The 24,037-nt window shown below is 47.1% G+C and overlaps 1 protein-coding gene across 1 annotated transcript; it reads right to left on the reverse strand.

Annotated features, from left to right (window-relative positions):
• Positions 1 to 1,373: 1,373 nt before the first annotated feature.
• On the reverse strand, positions 1,374 to 18,547 carry Dvl3 (dishevelled segment polarity protein 3). Its single transcript, XM_058585100.1, has 16 exons — positions 18,144 to 18,547; positions 12,102 to 12,171; positions 11,476 to 11,597; positions 11,246 to 11,355; positions 10,920 to 11,055; positions 10,651 to 10,744; positions 10,374 to 10,443; positions 9,397 to 9,536; positions 9,168 to 9,244; positions 8,993 to 9,060; positions 8,692 to 8,841; positions 7,982 to 8,113; positions 7,621 to 7,788; positions 4,457 to 4,672; positions 3,950 to 4,360; positions 1,374 to 3,129 (listed from the first exon to the last, which is right to left on the reverse strand). The coding sequence occupies exons 1-16, from the start codon at positions 18,302 to 18,304 to the stop codon at positions 3,098 to 3,100; spliced, it is 2,157 nt and encodes a 718-aa protein (XP_058441083.1). The 5' UTR covers positions 18,305 to 18,547; the 3' UTR covers positions 1,374 to 3,097.
• Positions 18,548 to 24,037: the final 5,490 nt, after the last annotated feature.

Here is a 24,037-nt window from a genome sequence, read left to right on the forward strand (position 1 = left end):
TACACACAAACACAAAACTCGACAGAAGTGTCAGTGCTGAATTTACTGCTTTTTAATACCACCTGTGATTCTCCCATACTTTTCTCTTACTTGTTCCAGTTATAGAGCCTTTTCCTGGGGATCAAAACTCAAAGAAGGGGAACGGGAGAGAGGAGGCAAATTTTGGAAGAAACTAGCGAAAACTTTAATGTGTCAGTGCCCTCCTCAGCTATGCCTGTGTGTGTACCTTCTAGTGGCAGGCAACTCATATATGTATGTATATATATATATATATATATATATATATATATATATATATATATATATATATATATTTTAGTTGGACACAATACATTTATTTTTCTTTATTTTTATGTGGTGCTGAGGATGGAACCCAGGGCCTTGCACATGCAAGGCGAACGCTCTACCGCTGAGCCATAACCTCAGCCCCAGGCAACTGGGGCTTAAAAAAATCGCAGGTAACTTGTACTTAGTTGGACATGGGATTCAAAATTCCCTGATGAACAGAATTAATCTTCACATCTGACCTGAGAGAAGACAGTCAACCATGGAATCTGAAATACATGCCTGGATCTGAAGAAAATCTGTTTGCCTTTCTCTCTCTCCCCTATCTGAATTATAATTCCCACCCCACCCCCCCATGATAGCTTTTCTTCACTTTTAAGGACCCAGCTTCTTTCATGGGCTTTAGTGGTAGTGGGCGGGGGCAGTTCTAAATCAGGGTGGGGGTGTTGTGTGCTTCTGGATGTTATAAGATGGATTTCTGACCACTTTGCTATAAATGTCATAACTCAGTAATACAGCTTGGGAAGCACAGAAGTGGTGAAAAAAACACTCCCTTTGGAAATATCCCTGATGGCTGGGGGCTTCTAGGATGTTTTGAATGATGAACTTAATGGCCTTGTCCTGAGCACACACTGGGCACAGTTCCTGCAGCAAATAGGCCATACATGGCTGCAACCCTTTTTGGCATGACCATTATTCTTTTTTTTTTTTTGTCATCTTGGAATTGAGGACCAGAGATAGCTCTTCTGTTTTGGTAGACAGAGACAGCCTGCTGCCTTCTCTAGGCAGGCTTGAAACTGTCATGGCAGGAAGGAAGGGCAAAAAGGAAAAAGGGGCAAAACTGATTGTGAACCTTACTGTCCCTAGCAGCCTTCTGCCAGAGGTCAGGATTTAGTGGAATGAAGATCTGGCCTCTCTCAAACTGTGGTCACATCCTGATTCCATTAAGTGACAGAAAGCAGGCATTTCTAATCCTTTAACCAGCAGCATTCAAGGCTTCACTTCTACACTTCTACCTCTGCCAGAATTTTATCTTCCAAACATACTGTAAATACCTGCCAATTTTGAGTAAATAATAATGATCATGATAATAATAATAATGGTTACCATTTATTGAGCACCTACTCTATCATGTGCCAGGCACTGTGCTAGGCACTTTTCGTACAATATCTAATTTAAATCCTCACAACAACCCTGTGAGGTAGGTATTACTATCATCATTTTACATACGAGAGAACTGAGGCTCAGAGAGGTTAAATAACTCTCCTATTACGCAACCAAAAGGAAATAGAGCTGGAATTCAAACCCAGAACAATATGACTCCAAATCCCAGGCTCTGGTAAATTAGAGGTAAAGGGGAACGAAAGGGCCAAATTCAGAAAGATTGTTGGAGTGAAAAAGATGTGATATGCTGACTGGTAAGATACAAGAAAGAATTTAAGCCTGTAAATGTTTCTGACTGGTGTGCCTGTGTAGTTGTGATGGTCACCAGGACAGGAATTCAGAAGGAACACACTTGGTTGGGGACATGACTTGAGTCCATATAGACATGTCCGTGGTGATGTTCAGTGGTTAATAAAAATACAGATCTGAAGATTGAGGGAATTTGGGGTTACATATTTGGGAATCACCAGCATATCAGCAGCAATTGAGGACATCAGGATTGATGACACCATTTTGGGAAAAAATACAGAAGAAAGAGAAGTGGACCAAAGAAGGAACAATGTAAGAATTGACACTGAAGGTATAGTATAGTGGAGGTGTTCTCAACAAAGCAAGACGAGGCAGAGTTAGAGGAGTACAGGAGATGGCCCTGTAGTGGTGGCTAGAAGAAGCCACAGCCTGGTTGGGAGTAAACTCGAAGCTTCCAGAAGGCAAGGAAGATTGAGTCACGTGTCCAACACAGCACTTTGTTCACTAAAACCCCAGAAGTATTTGTTGTATGAAAGAATGTCAAAATGCCCCTACTTTGGTTTGCCCTAAAACCTGGGCTAAGGATTTCATATTACTCTTGACACCCTGTCCCTAAAAATATGGGAGCCTGGGCAAGTCAGGAGAATTTAAAGCAGAGGCTAGAAGAGAAAGTTGTGATTTGTTTAAAGTGGAGAATAAGGTTAAAAAAAAAAAAAAAAAAAAAAAAAAACTGGAACTCTGTTTGAAAGTCCTGGAAGCCCTCTTGCCCAACTCCCAACTGACCTATGGGTTCCTGTCCTTGTTCTGGAGTGTCACGGTGTGTGCAAACTGGAAGTGGGTATGTATGTATGTGTGTGTGTGTGTGTGTGTGTGTGTGTTGGGGTATGTGTGAGATGGCCTGTCAGTTACCTGGAGAGTTCTCTATTGAGCCCAGCCTGAGATTCAGCTTATAGGCTTATCCAGGTAGGAAAATGTTGGGGATATGTGGCTTGAGGGCTATGAGGAAGGGGAGAGGAAAGTCAGGGGACCAGCCCCACTATCTAGGAAAGGACTTGGAGAGAGGGTCCAGCCCTCTGGGCAGGGTCCAGCCCTGAGGCTTAAGTGAACTTGCATAGGCACCTGTGTGTATTTGTATATGTGTGTGTGTGTGTGTGTGTGTGTGTGAGAGAGAGAGAGAGAGACAGAGAGAGGGTGGGTAGGGGAGAGATATAGAGGGGAAGAATATTCTATGGAAAAGAGAACAGAGTCCTTGTGCATGGGTAAGGCTGTGGCCCTTCCCAGAAGCCTAGCAATACTGAAGTGTGGGTGTAGGGGCTGGACATCCTTGGGAAGCCCCGAGGGGCTCCTGAAGCAGGGTTCCTGGTCTCCTCGGAGGCTGGGCCTCCCCTTGCTGGGGGGTTCACAGAAAGTCAAACAGCCCGAAATTCTTGGCTGCTCCAGGCCAAGGGAAAATTGGGGGAGGAAAAAAGAAAGAAAAGAAATGTTTCAGCCGGGAGGTGAGATGAGCCTGCCAGTTAGTAGGGTTAGGGTCTGATGGAACCAGCACATGGGTCAGGCATAGGAGCAAGGGATCCAGCAGAGATGCTCTCTGGAAGCCACTAGCTGCTTGGGCACCTGAGGGGGCCTTCTGGCTTCTGATTAGGAATGGGTACAGGCAGGGGTAAACAGCATGAATAGCTACTGAAGGGTGACTATAGCTCAGGTGCAGGACTGAGGCAGCAGGCAGGGGAGAGTTAGGTAGGGCAGATGAAGTGACTTTTTTGGTGTCAGTACTATGGGGCAAAATCAAGAGATTTGCACACATGCTTGAGAGGGTGGACTTAACACCAGGATGGTGTAGCTGAATGAATGAAGGGGGAGCAAAGGGAGAAAGGGGTACCCCCCCCCAAGGACACCACTGGGGTCAGCTCCTAAAGTGTGTGAGGATGGGGCAGAGGGAAGTAAGCACCAGCAAGTGAGGACTCGGGGACATGAAGGATCCTGGGAAGTCCCCCTAAGGTTAGTGAGCAGAGGGAACAAGCTAGGCCAGAGCCGGGTTAGGGAATGCAGAGCTGACTGGTAGATACACCCTGCCCTGGCTGCGCCGAGCGAGCAGTTAGCTAGCGTGCCTGGATTTAGTTGCATTTATTTCCCTTTCAGGTACCAGACGAAGTAAAAAAGACGGACGGACAGTTGGAGAGAGGGACCGGGTGCGGGGTGGGATGGCAGTGGGGGAGAGGTCCTGCTCACATCACATCCACAAAGAACTCACTGGGGTTTCCCATGGCCATGCGGAAGGACTGTCTGCTGGCGGTCAGTTCTGGGGGCACAGAGGCCAGGTCGCGGCCAGGAGGGGCTCCTGGGGGCCCCATGGCTGCAGGCGGCGGGGGCATCATCAGCATTGGGGGGCCGTAGAGAGGGGGCACTCCTGGAGGGCCATAGCTTGGGTGCGTGTGGTGGCTGCGCAGGCTGCTGGCCAGTGAATGGTGGCTGCGGTGGCTATGCTCACTGGCCGCGGGCCCTGAGCGCTCACTGGGTGCCCGCTCTCGTGGCCCCCGCAGGCTGCTGCGTGTCGTGTGGTCCGACTCACTGCCGCTGCCGCCGGACTTGGAATCTCCAGCCTTTGGGTCCTTCTCCTTCCGACGATCGCTGCCACTACGGTTTGAGCCACTGCTCCGACTGCCTGTGGAGGATAAGCAGGGCCGGGGTGGGGAGCACTCAGAGCTGACACCCTGGACTCACCTGTAGCTCCCTCCATGGTTCCCTCCGCCGTAATTACCTTCACTGTGTTGACTGCTGGCGCTGCCCCCACCATAGCTGTAGCCTAGCTCCGGGAAGCCTGGGTGGGGGTTGTAGGGGTGTGGGGGTGGTGGGTACTGGTAAGGGAAAGCCATAGGCCAAGGGGCAGCCCCCGGGTGTGGCAAAGGGGCCAGCGTATCTTGGTCAGAGGCACCGCTGGAACCGTCGTGGTCGTGGAGGGACAGGTTGGCCATGTCTGTGGAGGAAAGGCTGGGTAAGCCGAGTCTATTCCCTGTCCCCTGGACTCCTTGATCAGGAGAGGGGTTCCTGGCCTAGGTCAGGTGGTAGGCAACACTGGTAGTTTCTGGTCAGAATGAGAGTAGGTATGGCACAAGCCAGAGAGCTCACCCTTTCTGCACAACTCCTGGCCACTACCTCTACAGCCCCGGAGACCCTCCTCAGGAAACCCAAGTCATCATTTAAGATTCTGGGTCAATCCCAATATCCAACTCCCAGAACCTGGGAGGACCCTTCAAAATTTGTAGTGCTCTCTCCTTCCTTGTCAGTGGACTGAAAGAAGGGATAAGACTGCTATTCAGCCTTTTTCTCTTTTGTTCACTTAGAGGGTCCTAGGTCAGGGAATGTGAAAGACATTCTGTAGGTACTGCACACCTATGCTTCATTAAGCATACCACACAGCACTCCATCTCCCTCAAAGACTGCCACGACCCATACAGGAGTTCTTCACTTTTCCAGAAAAGGAAAGTCAATCCAGAGAAGTTAAAAGAGCAGCCTGAGGTCAACCTAAACTATAGGCAGAACAGAAACTAAGAGTTGCTTGCTTTCTCTTTACTTCTCCAGATGAAGTCATTAGTTAGAAACAGGGGACAGTTTGGGGAAATGGTAGTGAAATTTTACCCTGTCCATATATATATGAAGCCCAGAACATGGGGCCTTTTAGAGGCCCCTTATAGAAGACCCTTGCCTTTATCACATTTTCCTGGTACTACTGGGGTGGCTGGACATAAGGTGGGAAGGGCCAGACAGAACAACATGGGTACCTCTGGCCTGGCACCAACTCATTCTATCATCACTTATTTCATGACTCTGGCTTCCTGGGAGAAACTGTGTGTTCCTTAAGAGCAAGGCTGCCTGTGTCAATGCTAGAACTACCTTAAAGTGAGCATAATGGGATACCCCTTGTTCACACACCACCTCTACAAGTTCTACAGCTCTGAGAGAACTGTAATTGCCCTCTAGGGCAATTACATTTGTATGTGGCTCATACAAATGAGCTCTTCCTCCAAGCCCTCAGGTGAGTCAGCCCAGCCCTGCAAGGAAAAATCAGGAAGAGGGGCTCTGAGGTGGCCTGTAGAACCTGCCAGCCAAGCTATCAATCCGTCAAATGGACAGCAGCAGTATGAGGCAGGGTAGAGGGAAGCAGTAATCTTTCTTTGCTCACTTCCAAAGAGCTGGTGATGACTTTATCCTGCATGCTATTGTCCTGGGAAGTAACTGTGTGCTCTTGGGGAGAAACTGAGGCCCCCACACTGCTACACTCTCAGCTTTGGCCAAATGAGAAGGAAAAGGCTCTTCTATCAGCATCACCCTGAGTTGGGCCTTGGGTGGCCTGGGGCCCTGGGTGGCAGATCCGGGTAGGTCTAGGGAAGAAACAATGTTTTGAGCAAAGGCCATAGCTGCCTTGGAAGCTTTAGGTGTCCCTGGAGGTTGAAGGTCAGGGATTAGTTCTGCTAATGATGAAAATAATAACCACATTTCAATGAATCTAAGAAGCTATTGATTACAAGATGTACTCCAATTTCAGATATTGAAATATGAAAAAAGAGTGCATTTTGGAATCAATTAAATATATAAACACGGACCACTTTTATAGAATATTTACCATGAGCCATACACTACACTAAGAGCATACATCTTATTCTCAAAAAAAAAAAAAAAAAAAAAAAAAAAAAAATTCCTATGAGATCTCCATCTTATAGAATCTTACAGATACACTAAGAGGCTAGATCACTTACTCTTACCTCACACAGTAAGGATGAAGCTAGGATTTGAACATAGAACTGCCAAATTCCAAAATCTTATGCATCTATCACTACTCCCTGGGGCCATACTTGAATTGCTAAGGGCTAGGGATCCTACTCTCCTCCCACAGACTATGTTCTGAAGGATCAGTCATTCTAACATTCTAGTGACTAGAACCTAACCTGAAGCATTTTTTTTTAAGCTGTAGATGGACACAGTATTTTTACTTATTTTTATGTGGTGCTGAGGATCAAACCCAGTGCCTCACACATACTAGTCAAGTGTTCTACCACTGAGCTACAACTACAGCCCTAACTTGAAGCATTTTAAGAGTTAGCTTTAGATACCTATTGGCACTATTGGGCAGAGGTGGCTGCTGGGGGTGGACCTCAGCTCTCAGCCCTGAGCAGTGCTATCCTGTTCTAAGAACTCCTTACCCTAAGGATTATCCACAGGCTAAAGAGAAAGGAGGTTCCTTGTAGACCTCTACTACTTAAGAACTTTCACTGTTTTTGTGCCCTCTCAGGATCAAGTCAAAACTCCTTGGTATGGCTTACAGAATCCTCTGCCACCTGGTCTTGACAGCTTCTCCAGCTTCATCCTATAGCACAGCCTGCCTTCAGGGGTCTGAGGCAGATCCTACCCTAGTCAGTTCCAGATCCTCCTTGGTTCAGAGACCAAGGGCAGGTACTCTGTTTAGCATCACTGAGAAAATGTTTCTGAAGTACCACACACCTAGGGCAGCCCAGGTAGTGAGAAGAAACTGGATCTGAGGCTTAACACTTATGCTACTAGTTGTGAGACCTGGGGCAGACTATTTCACACTGAGAAATCTGTTTCCTCATCTGAGAACATGGATAGTAATCCTCCCTGCTTCTGGGGGAATTATGAGGATCCAGCAAGAGAGTGAGATAATACTTTTAGAAACTACCAACACTGTCAGGCACAGAACAGGCACTTAGAGCATGCCAGGCCCAAGAAGAGATGTGGGGCAGGTGAAGAGATTAGATAGGACTGTTTCCACCACAGAATTCTCAGGCCTTGAATCAGGCCCCATCTCTGCTGAGCCCCATCTATGTTCCCTGGAGTCTGCTGCCATATCCCTGGGCACTCCCCATTCCCAACCAGGAGGCAGGGCAAGAAGGTCAGTGAAACACGTACTGCCGCAGAGGTCTCCGAAGATGTAGTAGCACTGCTCAGAGAAGGTGATCTTGTTGACAGTGTGGCGGATGAAGCCAGCTTTCAGCAGGTTGCTGGCATACTTTCGGGCCTCCCTCCGGTCAGTGAAGCCTTCGACATTGTGGTATAGCCAGTCTACCACATCTGAGCCTGAGGATAAGGCTGCCAGTTGATTGGGAGGCCCATCTGATTTGGGTTCAGCTGGCCTCATAGAAGCTATGAGGCTGGGGCTGGTTCCAGCTCAAAGGAGTGGCCCAAAGGAGTTACTGAGTCCCCCACCCCTGGCCTGCCCTGTCTGATCATTCCCTACCCAATCCTTCATCCCTCCATGGGGCTTTCTCACCGATAAAAGCGTTAGGAATGGTAATCTTGAGCCACATGCGATCTCGGACCTCCAACCCTGATTCAGGGGAGGCCATGGCTTTTACGATGGCGGCCATGTCACTGTGGATGGACAGATGGAAGTCGTCTAGGCCTGGGGGTGGGAGGCAGAATGGTGAGACAGAAAGCGGCTTTGGAGTTAGGTAAATAAGAATTTGCATTCCGGCTATACCAAACAATAATTACAGATCAATGCTGGACAAATTACTGATTTCTTGGGCACTCAGTTTTCTCTTCCATAAAAATGGGGATTTTAATATCTATTTACAAGGATATTTGAGTTCAGTTACATAAATGAAGGTACTTAGCACAATGCCTACATGTATAATAATAAAAATGGCACCCATTTAGTAAGCCATAATGCTTACTTTATGCCACATACCAATGGTGCTTCACTTATAGCTTCTTATTGAGCCCATAGGAACCTGGTAAAGTATATATTAATAGTCCCATTTTACAAGAGGAAACTGAGGCTCCCTGGGTTCAATGCAGGTTCAGAAGCAAACAATATTTAGTGAAGATCCATAAAGTGCCCACTGGGAGAAATCACAGTGTGAGGTAACTGGAATGAGTGGCGTCCCCTCTCTGGTCCTTGCGGGTGCTTACGTTGCCCCTCATCAGTCCTCCCACTTGGCTCTGTCTGCTGCCCAGAGAACAGGGTTAGACACTCACGCTCTGTGTCAGGGATGGAGCTGGTGATGGAGGAGCTGGTGGAGGTGATTGTGCTCAGGGAGGGGCTCATGCCATAGGCAGGGAAGGTGCCCGTCATGGCTGCAGTGTGAGAGACCCAGGCCGCAGGGTCAATGGGCCGGATGGGCTCACCTGCAGGGAGGATGAGGAGTCACAGGCTGCTCACCCTGACCACTTCTGGGCCCAACAGGCAGGTGTGGGGGTTCAGGGAAACACAGCAGAAATGAGGGAAAGGGCTCACAGATATCAGCTTTAAGAATGAGTTCCCCCTACATCTACTCACTCCTGGGTAATGTGAAGCAACCACGTGGACTTGGGTCCCAGCACTTGGCTACAGTCAGGGTAATGGGCCTGAAAACAAAGATTGAGGGTAGAATGTGTGGAGGCCAGACAAAGCCTCTTGCATGATAACCAGAAATGTCTACCCCATCCTCCCCAGTGCTCTATTCCATTCATACCCTGGTTTGTGCACAATTTCCCGTAGTACCCGAACTGCATCGTCATTACTCATGTTCTCAAAGTTGATCTCATTTACCTAAGAAAGAGGACCAGGAGTTGGGTAATAGACTATGCAGGGGAGAGGGGCAGGGGAGCTGAGTTTGCGGGTCAGGAAGTCTTCCTCCAGAGGGCAGGGACTCCTCCCAACCTTCTATCCACACCACCACCACCCAGGGTGGGCAATGATACCTGTAACAGCATATCTCCTGGTTCGATGCGTCCATCAGCAGCCACAGCCCCACCTTTCATGATAGAGCCAATGTAGATGCCTCCGTCACCACGCTCATTGCTTTGGCCCACAATGGAGATGCCCAAGAAGTTATACTTCTCTACAGGAAGTAATTTAACAGCTTGAGAAGGGCAAGAGTCCTATCCAAATTACCAACACCTTATTAGAACAGGGTGGAAAGGGACAAAAACTGACATGTACTAAGCCCAAATCAGGCACTGTATATATAGTGCACTTACCCATGATTTCATTCAATCTTTGCTGGCTGTGGTGCAGAGACTCTTTGTCTCATTTTACAGATCACGCAAGTGAAGTTTAGTGAATTTAAGTGACTTTTCTAAGCCAATAATTGGCAGAATTCAAACTCAGATTTCTAAGTTCTCAAATTGGGTTCTTTTCACTACATCCAGCTATCTCCTTTATACAGTCTATTGGAACCAGGTGTGGTGGTACACAGCTGTAATCCCTAGCTACTTGGAAGGCTGAGGCAGGAGAATCTCAAGTTCAAGACCAGCCTCAGCAATTCAGCCTCAGCAATTCAATATAGCTCAGTGGTAGAGCACTTGCCTGGCATACATCAGGGTTCATTTCCCAAGACCACAACCAAAAGCAGGGGGAAAAACCAAAGAATACCTAGGGCAGAAACTAGAGAGCAAGGATGCAATGACTAAAGATGGCAAGGGGCAGGAAACCCAGAAACCACTTGCTCCAAGAAGGCTTCCCTGGTGCCATTTCTACTTCCACAGCTCTCTGTGCTTATATCTGTCATAGCTCTGACCATGAAGTACTGAAGTGATCTGTGTAAGTTTCAGCTAATGTTTATTCAAGAGAACTCTTTGAGGGTAAAGTTCAAATCTTGTGTCTCCCAGAACCCCTCATACCTGCCCAGTGTCTGGCATACAGTAGGTGCTCAAGAGTATTGTTTTCCCAGACTCACCCATGTTGAGAGTAACTGTGATGATGTTGAGAGACATGGTAGAGTCTGTGATGCTGCTGAAGGATGAGGACTGGAAGAGACAGAGGCCCTGAGCTGCAGGTGGGGGTGGCAGGAACTCATTGTTCCTACCTGGTTCCTCCTCAGCACTACTCCCCTCACCCTCTATGGTTCTAGATGCTGAACCAAAGGGAAGAGTTCTGAGGAAGAACAAGCTGAGCCTGCCTGGAAAGGGCTCACAATCTGCCCCCACCCATCCTGAGCATCCCAGGCCCCATACCCGCTCAATCCGTGAGACCTTCTGCTTCCGCCGCCGCCGCTTGTGTCTTCTCATCAGGCGTGAGGCACTGCTCTGTTCTGTGGAGCTGCTGAACCTGTGGGGCCCACAGTCGTTCCCCACCAGGCTGGCCCAGCCCTGCTCTACAAGAGGCACTGCAGGGCCCAGGTGCCCAACACAAAGCCCACATCCCTCCCAGGAGCCAGTATCCTCAGGGTTTAGGGCTCCTTGGGGTCACCTGCCCCACAGTACCCATGAAACTAAAGCCCCACCTGCTGGTAGAATCCTCCTCATCTGAATCAAAGAAGCTGGTGGTCTCCAGCTCACTGCTCATAAGGGTGGACGAGCTATCATAACCACCAGGCTCTCGCCGCCGCTCCCCCTTTGCAGTTCCATTTAGCCGGGTTGCTGCAGGAGATGGAGGCAGCTGCGTTCACACTATGCTTAGTTCAGGGGAAAAGAGGGGAGAGGCGCAGGCCAGAGGCTAATCTGGGGCCAGGCATAGCCAGAGCTCAGGAAACAGGGCAGAGAGGTGGGACTGGAAAGATGTGGAAAAGGAGTAGGGGTGGGGAAGGCAATCCTATTTGGGAAGACACACCATGCTCTGGGCCATCCCTCCGACGTGGCCGCTCCCGCTGGGCAGATACCAAGGAGTCTGTCTCTGTGTCATTGTCCAGGTTCTCCTGGCTGCCCCCACCAGCATGAGGGCTGCAGGGAAGAGAGGACTTGGTAGAGGAGGGGGCAGGCTGGGGGTTCCCTCCCCCAGCCCTGGGCTGAGCTGATGCAGTCCTCTCCCATGGGCCCTCCCCACTCTCGGCTCGTACTCACTGGAAGGATGGGGGTCGGGAGTCCCCGATTCCTCCCGTGCGCTCCATAGGTGGTGGCAGCTCTGATGGGTTATCAGCACAGAAGGGGGCTGGCTCTGGGTGTGAGCCCTCAGCTGACACCAGCTGATGGGGAGACATTGAGTGAGATCTATATGACAGGGGGCACCAGGGAGATGGGGATGGGGAGTTGGCTTCTGGCAGGGCATGAAGGCCTGGGAGAATGAAGCAGGGAGAAGAGACAGGACTGTGCAAGGGCAGCTGAGGTGAGGAGTGGCCCCAGAACCAATTTGAGGGGGCTCTTGGAGGCATGGGTTGCTCAAGTGGAGTGGGGGATGGAGAAAAGGGTCGGTGGTCCCAGGCAGCGGTCGCCAGGTAACAGCAGGTATCTTACTGGCATAGGAGATATTTTTATCTCCACATGTGTTTCTGTCTCTTCCCTTCATCCCTTCCCACCACTCCCACTTTTCATTAAAGTTGAGAAAGCTGGGGTGAGAAATAGTTCAGTTAGAAAACTAAAGGAAAATTCAGATACTGAAGCATAAAACTCCCAGCTACGATCTCAGTGATGCCTTCCCTCCCTCAACCCAGCACAGGCATGCAGGCGGATAGAAACGGAGGCCTCCTTACCCAGGACACCACCCGGCCATTGAAGCAGGGTAGCTTAGCATTGTCATCTGAGATCTCCTCCTTCACAACTCTGCAGGGAAAGAGGGATGTCAGAGAGAACTTTCTGGCATGTACATGGAAGGTCCTCGCAATCCCAGTTGTACTCCATCCTAAACCGTGATTTAAGCTACCAGCACAAGACTGTTCAAATGGGAATAAGGGAGGTGACCCAGGGACATCTCTTTAGCACCACCAGAAGACACCAGCTCTGTTGGGCCAGCTATCTTTCTGGGGCATCCTCTAAGTCATTAGAGGTCATACCATTTCCTATAACCCCCAAAGTGCTTTACCCAACCCCAATATGGCTTCCCTGGGCTAGACTTTCTCTTTTCCTCAGAGTCCCAAATTGGGAAAAAGGACACAATTATTGTGCTGGTGTTGTGGCTCAGTGGTAGAGCGCTCGCCTAGTATGTGTGAGGCCCTGGGTTCACTCCTCAGCACCACATAAAAATAAATAAATATAGGTATTGTGTCCATCTTCAACTAAAAAATATTTTTTAAAAAATGACATAATTGGGGGCTGGGGATATGGCTCAGTTGGTAGAGTGCTTGCCTTGCATGCACAAGGCCCTGGGTTCAATCCCCAGCACCTCAGGTGGTAGTGCGCACAGTGGTAGTGCGCTTGCTAAATATGTGTGATGCCAAATATGCATGAGGCACTGGCTTGGATCCCCATCAACACATTAAAAAATATACATAAATAAAGTAAAGGTATTGTGACCACTACAACCAAATAAAAAATATTAAATTAAATTAAACAAACAAACAAACAAAAAAAGATACAATTATTACTGATCTTCCCTTTACAACTTGGAATCCTGACATTGTTCTGGGAGGTATGGACAAGGAGATTAGGAAATTAAGAAATAAGGGGAGAAGGTGTTTACTAAACATCTTCTATATACCATCAAGATAACTAATAGTAACAACTGCTCTCATTTATTAAGCAAGCATAATAGGCTGAGCATTTTGCTAGGTGCTTTACTTATATCATTTCATCTAATACTGCGATGCTATGAGGTTGGGGCAGATGGGAAACCAGGTTCAATATGTTCAGTAATTCACCTAAACTTACTCTACTAGTACACTAAGAGCTCACATTTGAACCCTGGTCAGTCTGACTCTAAAGTCTCTATTCTTACCTATTATACCAGCTTCTATCTCTATATTTAGAACATATAATCTTCACATCAGTCTCATATGTAGACAATATGATCCATATTTCATGAATAAGGAAACTGACAGACATTCAGTATCTTATCCAGGGTCATGAAGCTCATGGATGTTAGAGCTAGAACATTTAATTTAATCACAGGCTCATTTGATACTAAACCTACACTCTTCCCACTGTACTCTTTCCTGTGCAATGATACATTTATACATTCTTTCCTGTGCAATGATAAAGGTAGCATGGGTTTATGAGGAGGTAGGTGGTGAGAGGATACTGATATGGGGCATGCATGGTATGGGATGTGGTCATGGCTTGTAGTTTGGTTTGAGGAACGTGGTGAGGTAAGAAGTCAAACACTGGCTAGGTTTGGGGCAGGGAAGAGAATGGAAAAGTTTGAGGACTGTCAAGACTATCAAACACATGGTACATTTGAGCAGAGACGGATGACAGCGAGGGAGGAGGTTGGGAAGACCACTCCTCCCTCATTCTTAGAGCAGCTTCTGCCTAGAGTCAGGAATGTGCTTGGCTCCTTACGATGCTCACATTCTTGGACTCAAAGCCAAATTCCCAGGCCAAGCCTGCCCTCTTCCCTCCCATCCAGCTCTGGCTCCCCACCATTTCCAACCCCACAGCGACCCTAAAAGAACAGCCCAAATCATCTTGCTCGGGTTCGTGATGGCAGAGAGCCTAGAGACAAAATAGGCTGGAAAGAAGTGACAGAGAGGTAACCAATCTGGCCAGAGGATACCCCAAGCAGACTCAAATGAGAGCCAAAGCTGAAAGGAAAAGGGGGTGCATGTGCATGGACTGTATGTCCTACTTTGGAGAGGGTCTCCCTGTGTGGGAAACTGCTGCTGAGTCTCCCCGACCTCCCCTAGCAGGCCCCACCACGCTGCTCCACACTACAGATGTTTCCTCTCTTTCTGGGGGTCACCGACAGGTCGCCAAGGCTCTGCTGACTCACAATGATCAGCTGATCCTCAGCAGCCTTGAGGGACCTCAGACAGCCTGTACTCTTCTACCATAGAGCTGAATGGCTCAGGGTTCCATAGCACTCATGTACCCGCGCCCCACAGTCTCATTCTTTAACACCTGTCTCCCATCCCCCCATGGAGTCAGATAAATATACATTCAAATTCCCTCCCATTATTAGCCCTCCCATCCTAACTTTTCCAAGGCTTTGACTTGTCCTAGTAAGTGGGATTCTTAAATGCATGGTCAGGCATATAATAAAACAGTTACGAACTCTACCAACTTTTGGTGAGATTCACACTCTCTTTCTAACTAGGTGTAAGTTTCTAAAAGCAGGGACCAAACAAATCTTCTCATCATTCATCGTTCATCCAAATAAAAAGCTTTTGCTGAGCCAGATGCAGTGGTGCATGCCTGTAACCCCAGCTACTCAGAAGGCTGAGGCAGGAGAATCACAAGTGCAGGCCCATGATTGGCAACTTAGCAAGTCCCTGTCTCAAAATAAAAAAAATTAAAAAGGGGTGGGAATGTTGTTCAGTGGTACAGCACCCCTGGGTTCCATCCTAGTATCACACGCACACTCAAGCTTTATCAAGAGCCCAGTGGGCTTTAGGTCCCGTGATACTACAGGACTGTATGAAGCACCAGGCCTGGAGCCTGCCTTAGACTCTGAGAGGTTACAATCCAGTGGGTAGATTTGGTAAGCATATTGCAAGAGGGGAGAAGTTAGAGCCTCAAAGCAACAGGTGTGTCTACTGGATAGACATCTGCTGAGTTTTACTTAGGTGTCAGAAACGGGCTAGGAACTGGGTGGAGATGTAAGGATGAGGGATTTGAACCTAGAGAAGACAGGGGAAGAGTGTCCCAGGCAGAAGGTCCTGAGACAGAGCAGTGGTGATATGGAGAGGAAGCAACACAGTTTCCTAACTTACTATGGTACCCCCTCCCACAGCTCAAGGTCAGATTAGCAGCGGGGACCCCATTCTTTATCTACCATCTCCTTAGTGCTAAAAATATTTATCCTTCTTCCATTACTCCACATAAGAGGGCTGGGCCTACCCTGGGTTTGACAAACACTTGTGGCGGTCAGATGGGTCTTGGAGTGGTCCTCAGATCTCACATCCTAACCTCAGAGGGTAAGCCTGGAGTGGAGAGACTGTTGGTAGGACAGCAGTCTTTCTCTTCTAATGCTCTTTCCCTCCTGTCAGCAGAGGTCCCTAGTGTGGGCTCAATAAGTGGTAGCCCTATCCACCTCCCCAGTTTGCCAAATCCACCATCTCCCAGAAAAGAAGCATCTGTAAAATGGTGATAACAATCATACCTACAAAAAAAAACAAACAAACAAAAAAAAAAAAACACCCTGTTTGACTAAGGTTTTAGACTTTGGAGCCAGATTACTGATGTCAGCCAAGCTCTGTCACTTACTAGCTGTGTGACCTTGGGCAAGTTACTTAAGCATTCTGTGCTCTAATTTCCTCACTTGTACCACCTATTTCATAGGGGTTTGTACCACTATTTCATAGGGCTATCATGAAGATTCTGTGAGTAAAGATTTGCAAAGCATTTAGATCAGTGTCTGGCACAGTGTAAGCACCATTTTTAAAAGTTTGTAAAATAAACACACTGTATATACACTCCTTGGCTAGTTTTCTGTGACCAGATAGCCCTACCAGGTCTCCTACTCATTTACCCTTCTGGGGCTAAAATCGTTTAATCCATCAATGTCCTATTTTTCTACCACTGAGCTACATGTCCAGTTCATTTTCTTTTTTATTTTGAGATAGGGTCTTGTTAACTCAGGCTGGCCTCCAACTTGCAATCCTCCTGCCTCAGCCTCCCCAGTTGCTGGGATTAGAGGCATGCACCACAATGCCCAGTTTCTCCACTTTATTTTTAGCATTATTCTCAATCCTGTTAAAACAGTCAACTCTAATATCCTTTAAGGTTAAAACAGTCAACTCTAATATCCTTCAAGTACCATTGATGTATGCAAGATAACTTCAGGGGGTACATGATAAATATTGCTTAGATCAATGTTTACTTATAACAAAATTTAGAAAGAAATATAAACAGAAAATGAGATCTGTGGTTGATTTTGTATTATTAGTGGGTCAAGCTTAGAAAAAAAAGAGAGGGTTAACAGTAAATTTGAAGAACAATATTAAATAAACCGTAAGAGGATGTAATGAGTGCCCTCTAATAACTGCAGCTAGGTCTGGCTTAACAGAAGCCATGGGAGAGTGGGAGGCAGCACAGAATGGTCTGCTTAGAAGGCAGGGACAAGATGGGGGATGTTGATACAGACCTATTTCAATTTTCTTCAAGGCATTTGGTCCCAGCATAGAGGGCTCTGAATGACTTTCTCCCATCCTATACCCCAAGGCAGCATCAGTCCTTTCGGACCCTATTTTTTCCTGCCTGCCAAGCTGAAGTACCCACCTCCTGATCTCCAAAGCTTCCAGACTGATTCTCTTTACAGTCTTCCAATCAGGCATGTCTGCCTCAGACTGAAACCAGACAATCATCACCACACTAGGAGCCCCCACTCCAGGATAGGAAGAACAACAGAACCAAGAATAGAAAGAAACTACCTAGTATACTCCCCACTGTACAAAGCACTTTCACACACACGATTCATGGGTTCATCCAATTCTGAGTTCCAGGAGAGAAGGGGACAACAAACATGCCAGGCAGCAGACAGAAGGAGCTTTACTCCCTGATGCCAGGAGGGCTTGGGTCTGGGGAGAAGAGCCAGGCTGAAGAACACTGGGGAGAAGAATATCTCCCCTGACTCAGCTCTGAGGCCTCAGCTGCAAAGAGCAATGCGGGCCTCAGGCTAGGGCTGGAGAGGCAGCCTTCAGGCCTGGAGGACCAAGGAGGCCTTCCCAGTGGCCTCCAGGCCCAGCGCCCAGTTAGTGCAGGGCAGGCTAGTGTGGGGGCCTCCCCCTCCCCCAGTCCCCTGGGAGTTGGAGGGGGGGGGGATCAGCCAGGCTCCCCCGCCCAGGCCAGCTGCTACAGAACCTTCCGGCTGCAACATTCCAACCCCTCTTAAAGGGGCAGTGGCTGCTTCCAAACTCTGCCTGTCCAAAGCCCTGTAGCTGGGCAGAGGGGAAGACCCCCACCAGCGAGGGGTACATGGAGAGTGCCAAGAGGCTCTTCCTGGCGTTCCCACCCAGGCTCTAAGGCCCTTTCCAATGTCTCTCCCTGAGCCACCATCTGGAGGAAAAATTGGGAAAGATCACCACCTGGATTAGTGAGGTCTCTTTCTCAGGGGCAGGCACTCTGCTCAGCCCACATCATCCCCGTCAGCCCACATGGGCGGTAAATAAACATAAGGTCTGCAGGCCCTAGCTTCCAGCCTGGCGGAGCACCATCAACTCCCCTTTTCCCCAGTTCCCACAGCATAGCCCTTGGATGCGGGATACTCCAAATATGGCTCTGGGTTGTGGAGCTGAAAAGATAGGGAAGGCAAGCCGGGGCCAAATACCCCAAAACTATGTTAAAAAGGAGGCTCCCTGGAAGGAGGAGGGTTGAAGACTCTGGAACTGGGTGGAGGGGGGGTGTGTCTGTCTATGTGGGCCACTGGCCTCTAGGGAGGTGAGGGGGCTTGACTGGCAGGAACTAAATTGCTTTGGGGGCCTCGGACGACGCTCCCCACACCCGAGAGGAGAATTAAGAGTCTCTAAAGGACTGGAACTCCAACCCCCCAAAAGCAGAGAGGAGCTCCAATGGATCGAGTCGCCTCTTTGCAGCGAGTGGGGATAGAAGTCAACATAGCCAGGGAAGTCCAAACTGGCCGCGTCGGCCCCTGGAAGCTGAGCGCGGGGGCTCCCCGGAGGCCAGGCCGGGGCCGTCCTCACCCGAAATCATCGTCCATAGACTTGAAGAAGAACTTGTAGCTGGGTCGCTGCAGAACGCCCTTAAAGTCCGCCAAGGTGACGCGCTCGGCGGGCAGGGGCAGCTTCACCAGGTACGGCGTCTCCTGCCCGTCCAGGTGGTAGATGATCTTGGTCTCGCCCATGGCTCCGGCCTCGGGCCGGGTGGCCCGCGCGCGGCCTGCTAGGGCGGCCGGGCCGGGCCTCTCGGGCGGCGGCGGCGCTCGGCGCGGCCCAGCGGCTCAGCCCCGCTCGGCGGCCGGCCGCGGCGCCAGCTCCCTTGTTCTCCGGCCTCTCCCGGGTCCCAGCGCCGCCTGCCGCCGCTGCTTCCGCTCCCCACTCTCCCGGCTCGGCTGGCCACAGCGATTCTTCCGGTGGCCGTGGCCCTCCCGGCTCTGGGCTGCGGCCGGGCCCGCTCCCCTCCCCCGGCCCGGGCCCCGCCCCGGCGCGGCCCCGCCTCTGGCCGCCGCGGAGCCGCGCTGGCCTCGCTGCTGATGGCCGGGCCTGGGCCGGGCCTGCGGACTCCCCGCCCACCCTTCGGGCGGCGGCGCTTGCCTCTGGCGCTCGGGTCCCAGGCCCTCACAGATGGAAGGGGAGGTCTTTGCTGGATGACTCTGTTCCCGGACCTTTCAAGGTCCTTATTCTAGACCCAAAGGGGATTAGTGGCTTTCCTGTATCCCTGGAGGGGTGGAATGCAGGAGTCGCTTTGGTCCCCAGAGACGGTCTGGGGGAGGAGGGTGAATCTGAAGATCAGACTGTGGATATCTGGAGGAGAGTGGCCTCAACAAGCCCTTTAGGATCTGCTAGAAGCACAGCTGCTGTCATTGAGGTTTACTTAACTGAGCTCCTCGAGGACAGGACAGGATCAATTTCTGGTTTATCCTTCTAACCTCAATGCCTAGATGCAAGGTCGGTTCCCAACAGATGCCCTCATCCCTTGGTTTTTAATTCATTAAATAAATATCGAGTGCCCATTACACTGCAAGGTATGCTGCACGTGAAGGCAGTAGCAAGACAGACAAGTCTGCCCTTAGGACCTTCACGCCACTGGAAGCTCACAGGCTTATTAACTTATTTAACTTCTTACAAATGCTAAGAAGAAGATAAAACGAAGTGATGGGATAGTGACAGGAGAAAGAGGATTCTGGGTGACCAGAGAAGACCTCTTCCATCTGAGTTAATAATGAGAGAGCAGCTATGAGATCTGGGGGAAGAATATTTCAGAGAGCACAGTTAAGCGTAAAGGCTCAAAAAAGGAATAAGATTGCCACGTGTGAAGAACAAGGCAGCCATTGTGACTGGAAGGACAGTTGTACCAGGCTAGAACGGTAGATATGAGTCTGATCACATAGGGAATTTTACAGTAACTGGTGTGGGGTCTGCTCACTCCATTCTGTACATAGTGGCCAAATTAGCTTAAAGTATCTTTCCAATAACTTTTCTGCTCAGAAACCTCTTTAACTTTCCTCAGATGCATTTCAAATGTCCTCAGCATGATATTTAAAGTCCTTCATAATCTAAGTTCCACCTACCTTTTAGTCTTTGTCCATATCCTGGCCAAACTTTTGACTGCAGGCAAATGAATATTCTTGCTAGCTGCTGTACAGACCTTGTATATTTTCATTTCTTTCTCTTTACTTTTAATTTTTTAATCAAAGTAACATGTGCATAACCAAATAGTGTAAAACGTTTTTATTATTTTTTTAGTTGTTGATGGATTTTTATTTTATTCATTAATATGTGGTGCTGAGAATCGAACCCAGTGCCTCACACATGCTAGGCAAGTGCTCTACCACTGAGCCACGACCCCAGCCCCAAATAGTGTTAAACTTTTAACAAAGCAGAAGTCTTTTTAATTTTCCTCCTCATTCGCCTCCTTTTACCCTCTTAAATTGCTGAAATCACACTTTTCGATTCAGTGGATATAGTACTTGGTATTGAATTATTTTGACTGAGTAAATGTACACTGCTAACCTGTGTGTCACATGACTTTGTTTCCTTTGACTTTTTGTTTTTCCTGGTATTAATCATTGCTTTGCCTTCCCCCCCAGATGACTATGCCTTTTATATATTGTACCTATCACTAATTCTTCCCATATAATCTGTTTCTCAATACACATTTTGTTCCTCACACAGACACACTATAAGGCTTCCATCAATTCCATTTTTTCCCCTTGAAGCCTTTCTTTCTTTTGCTGTGGACTGTACTGCTGGCTGTTTTGCCTGTACACAGCTGCCATTCCTGGACTTCTCTGCATCCTCACAATTCTCTTTACCTCTTGTGTTGGACTCCTGTTTTACTGCATTTCAGTAAAGCAATCTTCTGGTAGCTTCCTTTGAAAGGAAGCATGGGAAATAGAAAACTTTTGAGAACTTGCATATCTAAAAATGATTAAGTTGAAAATAATCTTCCTTCAGAATTTTGAAGGCAAAACTATTTTGACATATTCTCATTGTCTTCTAGTTTCAGTACTGATTTCATTTTCTTCAGGCCTCTTAATTCTTATTTTTATTCTCTCTGGAAACCTTTAGAAGTTCCTTTTCCCCTGGAGTCCTGAAATTTCATTGATATGCTTTGGTGAAAATCTTGTTTTGAATTAGGGCCTTGAATTCCAGGGCTCAAGTGATACTCATGATTCAGCCTCCTGGATAGCTGGGGCTGCAGGTGCATCACTGTGACTGATCTTTTTTCATTCACTGTGCTAGGTATTTGGTGGACTCTTTCCATCTAGAAATTTAATAATGAATTCTTGAATTAATAACATTATCACTACCAATCTTTTCTATTCTTTCTGTAACTCCTGTTAGATGTTGGACCTTCTGGATTAACCATTTTTCTTAACCTTTTCTCCTTTATTACCATTTCATTTTTAAATGATTCCACCTTTTTGCAAAATTTTCTTAACATTATTTATAACCCTTCCAAACATTAGCCATCCATTATATTGGATTTTACTTATCCAATATGTCAATATATCCTTAAACATGTATGTTCTTATTGGATAGGTAAAATATTCACAATTTGAAATCCAAACATATCTAAGGATGGAAATGTAATGAAGTATCTCCTTCGAATTTGGTTCTCTAGTCCTCCAACTCTGAACAGGACACAACTTGTTTATTTTTACAGTTCTAAAACTCTTATTCTCCAGTTCTTCCTTTTAACAGCACTTCCTTTGTAGACACAGTATCTTCCTTGAGTTTTTATAATTGTATAATTGTAGCTTTTCCCTCTCTGAAGTTTCAAAAGTATCCAACTTTGCCATTTTTTTCTTGGTTTCAAAATTTCTATTTGCTGGTTTTGGTCTCTTTCATTTTTTAAGCTTTCTCAAATATTTGATGGACCTTGGCTTGAATTCTATTCACACTTAAGGGTGAGATGCTGAAAATCTGACTGGAAGCTCAACATAAATGACCTATTAACTGATGGGTTTTAATGTGGGGTTTTGGTAAAACAGGGAGTTTTTTTTTTTTTTTTCTGTCAAGGAAACAACAAAAAAAAAGTCAGTATTCAGTTTTTTTCTCTTCACGTTCAATCTAATAATTCACCTCCATCCTCACCATGCCTACTACTAAGATCTGAGGCTCTGATGATTCTCTCCAGCGTCTTGAAATTTCACAGGACTCTTCATTCATTATACAGGGCACTTGGGGGCCCTGTTTGCCTGGAAATTCATGGTCTTCTTAAGTATTTCTCTTTTCCTTCCTATCATTTCTCCAGAAGTTGAATATCTCATTTCTTGCAAAGAAAATCAGCTGGATGAATCCAATGAAGTGAGGATAGGGGTTAAATTTTTCTTATACAGATCTTTGTATAACCTCCCTTTTTGGGATTATGAAGGGCAAGCTGGCTTGCTTCTTAACAACCATTCCAGCAGGTAGAATCAAACTCATTGTGTTCTGCTAAGTTACCTTTCACTCTTTGATTTTTCAAAATATTGGTGTTTCTTATTCATTGTCATCTCCTGTTTTTCATATCACTGAATCAAGTGCCTTGTTTTCTTGGGGGGAGGATCGGAGATACGGGGGATTGAACTCAGGGGCACTTAGCGACTGAACCACATCCCCAGACCTAATTTTTTAAAAATAGTTTTTAGACCTTGATGGGCCTTTATTTTGTTCATTTATTTATATGCAGTGCTGAGAATTGAACCCAGTGTCTCACACTTGCTAGGCAAGTGCCCTACCACTGAGCTACAGCTCCAGCTCTGCCCCCAGCCCTATTTTGTATTTTATTTAGAGACAGTGTCTCACTGAGTTGCTTAGTGCCTTGTTAAATTGCTGAAGCTGGCTTTGAACTTGCAATCCTCCTGCCTCAGCCTACAAAGCTGCTGGGATTACAAGTGGTGCCACCGTGCCTGGCTCAAGTGCCTTTTTAAAAGAATTTTTAAAATTTTCAGTATTGCAAGTGAACCCAGGGACTTTTACCACTGAGTTACATCTTCAGCTTTTTAAATTTTTTTAGACAGCCTCACAAAGTTTGCCTAAAATGGCCTTGAACTTGTGACCATCCTGTTTTAGCCTCCTGAGTAGCTGGGATTACAGGCATGTGCCACTGTGCCTGGAAAAAGAATTCCTTTACTAACATTTGAAAGAGATTGTTGGGAGGAAGCAAAAGATATTATTTAATTTTCATTATGCTTTACTTTGAATGTGCCTTTCTAACCTTTTCTATTTGTTAGGCCAATCTCAGCATCACAAGTTGGTAGTTTTCCCTAAATATCCCAATTAGAAGACATCTCTCCTTTGTAAAAAAGTTTTATAGATCACTTCTGACTTCCATCATCAATCTGGTACGGATCAGAGATACCTTACAGTTACCTGTATTTAAGTGTCTTAGGTCCAGGTAATAACCTTCATATGCTGTCTAGGTACTAGATTCTGTACCTGATAAGACTGAAACAGAGATTTACTAAGAAAAAATTAAATCATTGCTTGGACAGTCTATTTTTTCCTCTTCGGAAATGTCTTTACCCCAAGGAGAGTTCACTATCTTCTTTCTGAGCTTTTTCCTTTCCACTTCACTGAAATGAAGAAAGGCACTCATTTTATCTATGACTTCCATGCCAGGGGGTCCGTTGTTACCAGTGACATTTGCCACACTAAGTATCAATAGAGGAAAGCACTAACTCACTCTATATGAAGGCAACAAAGAGTTCACAAAGGAACTGGGCAAGGTGGCTTAAACCTGTAATCCTAGCCATTTGGGAGGCTGAGGCAGCAGGATCACTGAGTTCAAGGTCAGCCTAGAAAACTTAATGAGGGCCTGTCTCAAAATAAAAAAAGGGCTGGGGATATACCTCAGTGGCAGAGTGCTTGCCTACCATGCACAAGTCCCTGGGTTCAATCCCCAGCACACATACAAAAAAAAGAAAGAAAGAAACAAATAAGAAAGACCTCACAAAGGAGAGAGAGGGCATGTCTCACTGCTGAGGTTAAAAAAATATAGTAAAATGACAAATTCCAGCTCTAGGGTTCAATATCAAATCCTGGCTCTATCAATAACAACTCATAGGACCTCTCTGAGTACCTCTCTGGGTTCCCCTTCTGAAAATGAAGCAAGATCTACTTCACAGGGCTGACATGAGGGTTAAATGAAATGACACATAAAGAATATTTAGTTAATGCCTGTCACACATTAAAGTCTCTCAGAAATAAGGGAAAGCACATTTCACAGGACTTTCCTGCATTCTTAGGGTGTTCATTACTGGCTTTGGGTTTTATTTGCTTCTGGAGGCAGTTTCCCTATCACTGAGAGATAAGATACTGAGGCAGAAAGAGTTTTCGTTTATGAGGTTCAAGTTCGTAACTTTACCTGGAATTCATGAGACCCTGAGCAGATTTTCTTATCTTTAAGACAAAGAGTGGTCCAACTTCCC

Source organism: Marmota monax, unplaced genomic scaffold, assembly GCF_021218885.2.
Source record: "Marmota monax isolate L192 unplaced genomic scaffold, Marmota_monax_Labrador192_F-V1.1 WCK01_AAM20220418_F8-fsc00100, whole genome shotgun sequence".
In the NCBI taxonomy this organism is placed as follows: Eukaryota; Metazoa; Chordata; class Mammalia; order Rodentia; family Sciuridae; genus Marmota; species Marmota monax.

Coding starts and splice junctions, on each gene's coding strand:
- Dvl3 (XM_058585100.1), bottom strand. CDS start 18,304: ATGGGCGAGACCAAGATCATCTACCACCTGGACGGGCAGGAGACGCCG. Junction 12,172..18,143: donor TCTATGGACGATGATTTCGG/GTGAGGACGGCC, acceptor CTTTCCCTGCAG/AGTTGTGAAGGAGGAGATCT. Junction 9,061..9,167: donor GAAATTGTGCACAAACCAGG/GTATGAATGGAA, acceptor CTTTGTTTTCAG/GCCCATTACCCTGACTGTAG.